The sequence below is a fragment of the Condylura cristata genome, unplaced genomic scaffold (assembly GCF_000260355.1).
Source record: "Condylura cristata isolate star-nosed mole 26May11 unplaced genomic scaffold, ConCri1.0 scaffold00029, whole genome shotgun sequence".
NCBI lineage: Eukaryota > Metazoa > Chordata > Mammalia > Eulipotyphla > Talpidae > Condylura > Condylura cristata.
The window spans coordinates 26,252,071-26,260,977 of record NW_004567130.1 but is presented as its reverse complement, the minus strand read 5'-3'; the positions used below and the strand labels follow the sequence as shown (position 1 = coordinate 26,260,977).

At 40.8% G+C, this 8,907-nt stretch overlaps 2 protein-coding genes across 2 annotated transcripts in view; one reads left to right on the top strand and one right to left on the bottom strand.

Annotated features, from left to right (window-relative positions):
- TMEM116 (transmembrane protein 116) overlaps positions 1-2,105 on the top strand; it is an 88,306-nt gene extending 86,201 nt beyond the window's left edge. The window contains exon 10 of the transcript XR_001145921.1: positions 2,080-2,105. The gene's annotated coding sequence lies outside the window, so the exon portion shown is untranslated. The remainder of the gene's footprint in view (positions 1-2,079) is intronic.
- MAPKAPK5 (mitogen-activated protein kinase-activated protein kinase 5) overlaps positions 860-8,907 on the bottom strand; it is a 33,804-nt gene continuing 25,756 nt past the window's right edge. Inside the window, exons 10-14 of the mRNA XM_012730884.1 lie at positions 7,338-7,458; positions 4,183-4,313; positions 3,820-3,935; positions 3,403-3,507; positions 860-1,295 (exon numbers count right to left, since the gene is read on the bottom strand). Coding sequence (XP_012586338.1) covers positions 1,201-1,295; positions 3,403-3,507; positions 3,820-3,935; positions 4,183-4,313; positions 7,338-7,458 — 568 coding nt within the window. The 3' untranslated portion in view covers positions 860-1,200. The remainder of the gene's footprint in view (positions 1,296-3,402; positions 3,508-3,819; positions 3,936-4,182; positions 4,314-7,337; positions 7,459-8,907) is intronic.

Sequence of the window (8,907 nt, the reverse complement as noted above, 5' to 3'; positions counted from 1 at the left end):
CCCCCCCCGTTTTTGATCCCATTCCCCACTCCACCCCTACAAAATGTCTCTGGTATATGGTTGTTCGTTATTCATGTTATTTTCTCTCCTGGTCCATTATACTCCTGCTATTAGCTCTTCTTTTAATCAACACAGGTATCCACCAAAATTTGCTTTCAAAAAAAAAAACAACTCTTTTACAAATGTGTCCATCTGTATAACAGAAAACTAGAAAAGCATTCAGCCTTGTTTTCTCTGCAAAGAGCTAACCTCTAGGTCAAAACCTTATTTCTTAAAGTGAAGGGTACATTCACTTTAAGTAAATGAAGCCTAAAAGGTACCACCTTAAAACTCAGAAGCATTACAAAGAAAAAGGGGCATCTTTAAATGAGAAAAATTGTATGAACCTAGTTGCCGACCAGTAGTCCAGTTCTCACAATGTAAAAAATTCTCAGAAAAGTCATCCTATAAAAGGCAAACCAGAAAAACAGGGAAAGGAAATAAGCTGTGAAGCCTGGTGGAATTTTGTCATGTTTAAATGTATAAAGTCATTTAAAGGGAAAAAACAAAGTGGACTATCAGGAGAGTAGAAACTGAAGCTGTGATTAAAAGGAAAAAATTATCTAAAAAGAGATCTCCATTCGCTGTAAGGAATCATTAATACTGTTTAGCAAATGTGAGCAGGAGAAAAATGCTACCATTTTTCTCTAGGGAATTAAAAGAAATGAAAGTTCAGCTTCTGCTCTTTCACCAAGGGAGCTAGCATGCTGTGAAGTCCTACAGGTAGTCTGCAATAAGGAGCCACAAAGATATTTTGGCACCAGACTTAATTAATCCCCAGTAGTCCAGAAAGTAAATACACAGGGCAACTGAAACCAGATTCCACTGTACTTGTTTCAACAGTTTTACTAAGAAGAATAGGTCAAAATAGTTTTATGTCTACCACTAGCAAATAGGTTTTATTACAAATGAAATAATCTTGTTGACAATATCATCTGTCATCTTACAAACATGAGTAACACAGTCCTAAAGTAATAGTAATCTCTATGAACTGAGATTTTCTTAGAAACAAACAAATGAACTACACTATTAGTAAATCTTGTATCTAAATCTATACAGCATTTTTAAGCACTGGAAATTATGATTTATTAATTTACATAAAAATTACTTTATACATTAAAGAATAATTTTTCAAAATGTTAAAAACAAAGTCTGACACCATCATTGGGACTCATGGGATGTAGTTTGTTCTTCTATCACTTGCTTCACAATTTCTGCCAGTTTTAGTCGATCTACTTTATCCGTGAAGCCACGACCTGAAACCCAAGACAGAAAAAAGGTCAGTGTCCAAATTGTTTGGCAGATGACAGACTCTTGACTGGGACTGAAAAAGGTAAACTAAAATCGTCAAACTCAGCCTCAATAGAGGAGGCCATCCCCAATACTGCTGAAAACTAGTTCAGATTTTTCAGACTGCAATTCAGCAGTTCCATTAACCTAGCGGTAAAATCCAAAATTCACTACAGAAGGAAAGAAGCACAGAAGGGAAGCACAGTGGGACCTTTTTAATATATATGTCTGAAAATGGGCTTTTATATATAAGAACTCCTACATATCTATAAAAAAGAAATACAGCTCAGTAGAAACATGGGCAAAAGTATAGGCATTTCCCAAAAGGAGAAATCTAAATGGCCAAAATTTAAGATACGTTTACATTTATAAGTCACCAGGAAAGACAAAGTAAAATGATACCATATGGTACCTACTAACCAGAATGACTAAAATTAAAAAGTTAGACAATAACAAGTGTTGGTGTGGATGCAGAATAAATACAAACCTCAAACACTGCTAGTGGAAGTAGCCTACAACTATTATATTTTGAAAAACTGGTGGCAGAGCCTACTAAAGTCAAACAGACAAATACACCCTTGAGCTACCAATTCTAATCCTAGATCTGTAAGAGATGAACTGATCAAAATTTCTTTTCTATTGGTTGAATTTTTTAAATTCTAGAAAATAACAAAAAAATCAATTTTAGTTATGAGAGTTAAAAAAAGTTTTTGAGACATATTTGACAATGCAGCATTATATTTGTTTCAGGTGTACCACATGATTTGATATTTGATCACCACAATGCGTCTAGTTAATATCCATCACAGAGTTAACAGAAGCACTTCTGTTGTGATAAAGACTTTGAAGATTTACTCTTAGCAACTTTCCAATATGCAGTAAGTATTATTAACTGTAGTCACCATGCTATAGAATTACATCCCCAAGACTTGTTTAACTTATACTGGAAATATATACCCTTTACCACCTATTCACCCATTCCCCAACCCACAGCAGACTTTTTCTTAATAGTAAAATATGGAAACAACCCAAATGCTCATCTAACAGTGGAATGGAGAATGGATGGATGGATGGATGGATAGACAGTATGTATACCATCTATACTGAGAAAAACCTGTATTTATGAGAATGATTTGCTACTATACACAACTATATGGTTGAACCCAGCTAATACAGTGTTAACTGAAAAAACACAAAGGAACAGACTTTAGCTGATACAAATTACTGAGCTGCAAAACCAGTCAGTGCTAGTTTATGGTGCTAGAAATCGAGGTCATGATTACCCTTGAGGGGCAGGAGATGGCAATCAGAAGAGGGGCCACGTCTCACCACCGTGTTTAGGTGCTGGTTATGGAGCAGTGTGCATTCTGTAGAAACTGACTAGAGGTGCACACTCAAATGCAGTCACTTTTATGTGATCACAGGAAAAATCCCAAATCCCCGAAAAGTCAACCTTTTCCAAATACGGGAAAGGACCAGCTAGGATTTCCTTCTGTATTTGTCAGGTACAGGAACCAAGTTAGGCAATGAAGGCAAAGAGCACACTCCTTTCCTGAGCATACTGGAGCTTCAATCTAGTTTAGTCTATTAAACTAGAAAGACAGTAAAAAAGCAGTTTAAAAACTGTATCTGCTTTCCTGGAGAAGAAAAATTCAAGAACAGATTTGGCCAACTCTCTCTACTCTTTAGCAGTGCTTTAAGTTAAGCAGGTAAGCAGAATGGGTGCCCTGGTATTTTGTCCTTTCTCCCTTTGGAGTACACTGCTCCTTAATGACCTGGTGAACAGCCCATCCTGGTATCCGAGAGTTCCAAGCTGAGGACTTTCACCCCAAGTGGTGTGTGCAGCAGTTCTCCAGAGTTCGGCATTTGAACTCTGCAGTACATGTGAAGGGGCAAGATGCCTGGGTGCACATGGGCCTTTAATGCAGGGCTATCACCCTCTGGCCCACAGGGCTCCATTCTCCAGCCCTCCTTCACCTGAAAACAGCTCCAGCCCAGCCCCCCAGAGATTCCAACTCTTCTGAAAGGTCACACATCTACATTCCTGAAGAAAGGAGTGATTAAGACCCCTACCATTCCAGCTGAAGGTTTGCAGCGTATCTCTTAGGAGTTTGCATTCTTGGTTATACTTCCAAGCCTCCTGCATTACTTCATTCAGTTTCTCATCTTCATTCTCTCCTATTGATAAAGATGAAGAAATAGTTGCATTTTCCTGTAGCATCATAGAATTTCAATATTAAAGAAGGAAGGACATGAGGTCCAACTTAATGAAATGTGATTGTAGATGCAGACTCTACGAGAGGCTAATCCATTATATGTGGACCATTTCTGGTCTCTGCACTCTTATACTTTCACAGCCTCCTACAAATTCTCCATTGGCCAGAGTCTTATGGGAATGGGAGACAGGCGTGCGCGCGTACATACTCACCTGTGCGCGCACCACACACGTGCACACACATACAGAAAATTCATAAGTGATGTGACCTTTACCAGCCTGTGGGAGAATACACTGAGCAATCACATCTCGGAGCTTTTCCAAGGCAACATTTGAATCCTCAGCTCCATTCTCATGGTCGTGGATATAAACACTGTCCTTTGGCTTGGTGCTTTAAGTTTAGGAAACAGGTAAAAACAAGGTGAAAACAAAAACCCAACTCCTGACAAATAATTAGCTCTAGAGAACAGATTTTTCAGATAAATTAACTATAGAGTATCTGCAACTTCTGATGCCGTTTCTTACTCTCTCCACCCTCTTAAGAGGTAGAAAATGGCAGACCCTTGACTGGCCACTCAGAACACTACCCACTAGTCACACCGGCCATGAAAGAGAATTAAAGAAATAAGCTCAGTTACCCAAGTAATTTTCTCTTTCTCAGAATGGGGTTGTTCACAGAGTGCAGGGGTTTGAGGCTGACTTTCAGATCCTGGATTCGCATGTTGGCCAACTGTTCAGCGTGAGCCTGCTGGATTCCTGCAACCACTGCCTAAATGCAAACACCGTCATCAGTTTTCCAGATTTATTTCTGAGCACCTAAAAAGTCAATCTAAGAAAGTAGAAAGGAGAAGCTCAAAGAATTAAGAAGGTAATTTTACACTCATGCTGGCAATATACAAATTTCTGTCAGGCAGATAACTGTTCCCCATGGATTAGCAGAACCAGGCTGGCCAAGGGTCACGTCACAGTTAGTCCTATTTCCCTGCACGGGGACAGAAATGCAAGTCAAATAGTAACCAGGCTATGCTCACAGTCATTGGCAAGACCAAGTGTAAGGACAGGCTTACATGAACACGAGGAGAAAGGCTGGCTAACTGCCTTCTCCCACAGTGGCATTTGTTCACTGTCCTCACAAGGCAGGCAGTTCAGAACCCCAAAGAGTTGATACAGTGAGCATGGGAGACCATCACGAACTGACCTGTAAGCGAGCTGATCAATTTACAATGAGAAAAAAACTAAACAGCTGAGAAAATAACAGCCATGGGGTCTAGAACCCTTAGAGTCTGTGTCTTTATGACCAGTGTGTGCTCTCCCTGAGGGAGGGAAATAATGAGCAGAAAGCTCAGTATCAAGATGATTCTGGTTTTGTATGTTTTTCCTTTATTACCCTTCCTTAATTTTTTTAAAAGATGTTTTTATTTATGCCTATAAGAACTGGGGTATAGGGCAGAGGTATGTGTGGGTGGACTATTCAAGGATTCACCAGAGAGTGGAGAGCAGAACAGGTGGTCTGACTGAAGTACACTGCTGAGGGAGCAGCAGGCGAGACTGGAGAGGTGTGCTGCGCCATGTGGGTCAGCTCCCTGGCAGGGATTGGACTCATGTTGCAGTGGCTGTGGTAGCTTCACAGGGCTGAGATTTAACCCCTTAAACCACCAAAGAGATGCCTGTTTTTGTATTTTAACAGAGGACAAACTCATGAGTATATGTGTGTCCCCCCCCCCAGAAACGTATCAAGAGAGACAGACACATCAAGCCAGAGATTACCTCACTTCTCAGAGGTAAAACTAAGGCAGAGGAATAAAAGGATATTTTTGCTTTTTAATTTTAGATACTCTATATTATTTAAATGTCAGCAACAAAATTTGACAATTTTAAAAAAAGTAGCTAAGTATGCAATTGGATCAGGAAGTTAGAACTCAGTTAAGGAAAGCTGTAGTAGCTGGCCCTGATCCCTGTATTCTCACATCACCTCATCAGTGACGGCCCAGGAACAGCTCAAGGTCATAATGAGCTGACCTCAGCTCCTACATGGCTGAAACAGACACTATTGGACATCTGCATATGTGTCCATTTTTCTATAATTCCAAAGGTAACCCACCCATATCCCTTTTGTCTAAATGGGAATACACGGTGCAATCCACCTTACAGGCCTGGCAGGCACTCTTTTTTATTAAGAGTCCAGATATTGCTATACTTAGTTTCATTATGCACTAATTTTAAAGTAACTAAAAGACAAGCTTGTTTTTGCCAAGATCTTGAGGCAAGCCATACTACCTGTGCCTACAACCAGAGGATCCAAGTAATCTCTGGTTTTACATTACCACACTTACTTTGGATTACTGGTCATACTTAAGCCAGGGAGACAACCACCCACAAATTCCTTTCCATCCTTTCTCTCCCATACTGCAACTCAGTTAAGGGGAAGCCTTAGCATTCCTTTTTCCTAATTATTTATTCTTTCTCTCCTATCAATTATGCCCCTTCTAACCTAGTAACAGTCAATTCTGTGTCACTGCCTTGACCTCTCACCACACTCGGGTCCCCACCACACATCTCAGTCATTCAAATGTCTGTGTCCACCAACTTAAATAGTATCTCAAACTACTCTTTATCCAAACCAGCCTATTTTTTTTTTTTTTTACTTCTGTCAATGGTATCACCTTATGATACCCACTGTCTGCTTATATGTAGTCAGTCACCAAATATTATAGAAATCTGTCTTCAAATACTCATTCATCTCTACTTCCCAGCTCTTGAGACATCCTCCACCACCTCACTACAGAAGAAATAGGTTGGCAAGTCTGCTCATCACCCCTAAATACTTTCCCTGTGGCAAATCCTTTCTCGGAATTTAAAATGTCCCCTCAGTTATATCGTGCTCAGTTAATCTCCTACAGAGATTAAACCCCTGTCTACTTTCAAAGCCCTGCCTGCCATACCCATCTCACCTACTTCATTATTGAAGTCAGGCTTTCCAACCCCCTCCTGACACAACTTCAGTCTCTAATTTCCTGCTCATGTTGTTTGCCAATTTGGGCACAGATTCTTTTTTATTTTAAGATGTATTTATTTGTGCATACAGAACTAGGGTACAGGCCGGAGGTGCAGGGGCCGTGAGGATTCACCAGACGTAGAGTGGGGAGCAGAACAGGCTGACTGACAAAGTGCACTACTGAGAGGAGCAGCGGGCAGGTCAGGAGAGGTCTGCTGTACCATGTGGGTCAGCTCCAGGGCTGGGGATCGAACTTGCACTCAAGGGGCTGCAGCTCACTTGCAGTGCTGTACTTTAACTCACTGCGCCACCAGAGGGCCAGGACACAGATTCTTAAAGGTTAGCTCATGGTTGAATATGTGAAAGAAAATGCCCCAAAATAAATGCTCTAAGAACCTAATTATAGCCCTTCCAAGGTGTTCTCTTTTTCTGAATATTGTGTCATTCAGAGAAAATTTAGCATGCAAAAGCTCTGCCTGTAATGTTTCCTCTGCCTGAATTTTACTGGCTTTTCTAACCAATCTGTTTAAACCCTTGGGCAAAGGGAGAGGTGTCCTAAGACTGCGCTGTGCCCCCACCCTGTAGCACAAATATGAGTGTTCCCTGAATGTATATTGACTGTGCTATGAACTAGTGTTTTATGGAAAGAAGGTCTTCATTTCTGATCCTGATTTTCAGAAAAACCAGTCGTTTTCCTGGGAAAGACCATTATTTTGCCTTTAAACCCTCACTGAGTTGAACTTAAGCATTTCTCCTCAACATAGCCTTTTCGTCAACAAAATAAGCATCCTTCAAAACCTTATCCATCATCAGCTGAGCAGAGGGCAGCACATTGTCCAAGGCCTCAGTTGAGTTGAGCCAGGGGTGGTCCAATACTCCCTCGATGGTGAGTCTTTCCTCTGGTTTCACCTTCAAGAGCCTGGAGAGAAAACAACAACAGGGCTGCAGTACACAGTGCTCTCAGGAGGCCGGAAGTTACTGGTTGGCTCTAAACAGCTCCAGCTCGTGCATTTCTACCAATTCCTCCAAGACTAGGCTTCCCATCTGCACTAAGCTAAGATTTCATGGCGCTATGTCCGTAGGTGGTCTGTCCCTTATTAGACAAAGATACAAACAATAGCTGAAGGGTTAATCCAGTGGTATTTCATAGCTGGTCTGTGTCTTACTAGGCAAAGATAAAAATGATTGCTAAAGCGTTAATGCAGTGGTATTTCTAGGACCTTGGGTTCTGATTTTTGAAAAGAAATTTTTTGGGGAAAAGTGCTCTTTTGACTGACAGTGCCTGCAAAATTAGCTGAGGGTCATACACCTCAGAAAATCCAGGTTGCTACTTCTAATAAAACTTAGATGTTGCCAAGTGGCAGAATATAAACTCTTTGTTTTAGAGATATTCAGAAGCTAAAATTGAGAGTCTGAGAAGGGGGTGGCATGTCCTTCTAGTCTATGTATTGCTCTGCACCATCTGTTTCTTGATCATCCTTCTTTACATTGTCCATTCATGCTCACACAATTCCTATCTCACCGCAGCACATTCCCTAGGCTATTCACAGCACCTCCTTCCAATGTTGTGTCCTTTGTGACCATCCACATGTCACAGTCTGGACAATAAGCCCACTTGCTCTTTCAGGTTGTCTGCAACTTTCTGGATCATTGTGAACAAATAGCTTCAGATTCTAAGAAAGGATTATTTAGACAAGAATCCCAATAAGCAGCCAAAATAGCTCAGTTGAGAGAGGGTTAGACTGAAGAAAAGAATCCCAAAGCTGAAAGAAGGTAATTAGTACTGTTCTAAGGACAAGAAATATATTCAATAGAACAGGCAAAGAAACACGTAAGGATGTTGAGGTTAATTAGTCCTGATACAGCATGGAAGTAGCATGGCCTCCACTCCCCTAAAAGCATCTTCATTTGCCCTCTTTACAAACTTTTTATATACATAGGTCCCTAATCACTGGGACTTTTTCTAACAGTACTAATCAACAGGATCACTTTTGAAAGAGAGCAGTGTTCTCCACAGAGAGATGAATGTAGTGTCAGGTGACAGTTCCTAGGTGCTCCCCCTTTCATTTATAGCTTCTACATTACAGATGAAGAAACAAAACTAGAAATGGAGCTATTGCTCAGTGAAGACCACGCAGTAGAACTATCAGAACAACACCAGGTCCCAGCAGTCAAGCCTCCCCACACAAGTGGACAGAAAAAGCAAATTACCTTAAATTAAGATCTGACTTCTTACCACTCCACTCCTTTAGCTACAAATGGACTCCAAATGTCAACACTCCCTCATTCTAAATTTTCTTCCCCTTAATATCCATCAGAGCAGACAACTAGCAGTGGGAAGGCTGGAGGATAGGGCCACACACAATCC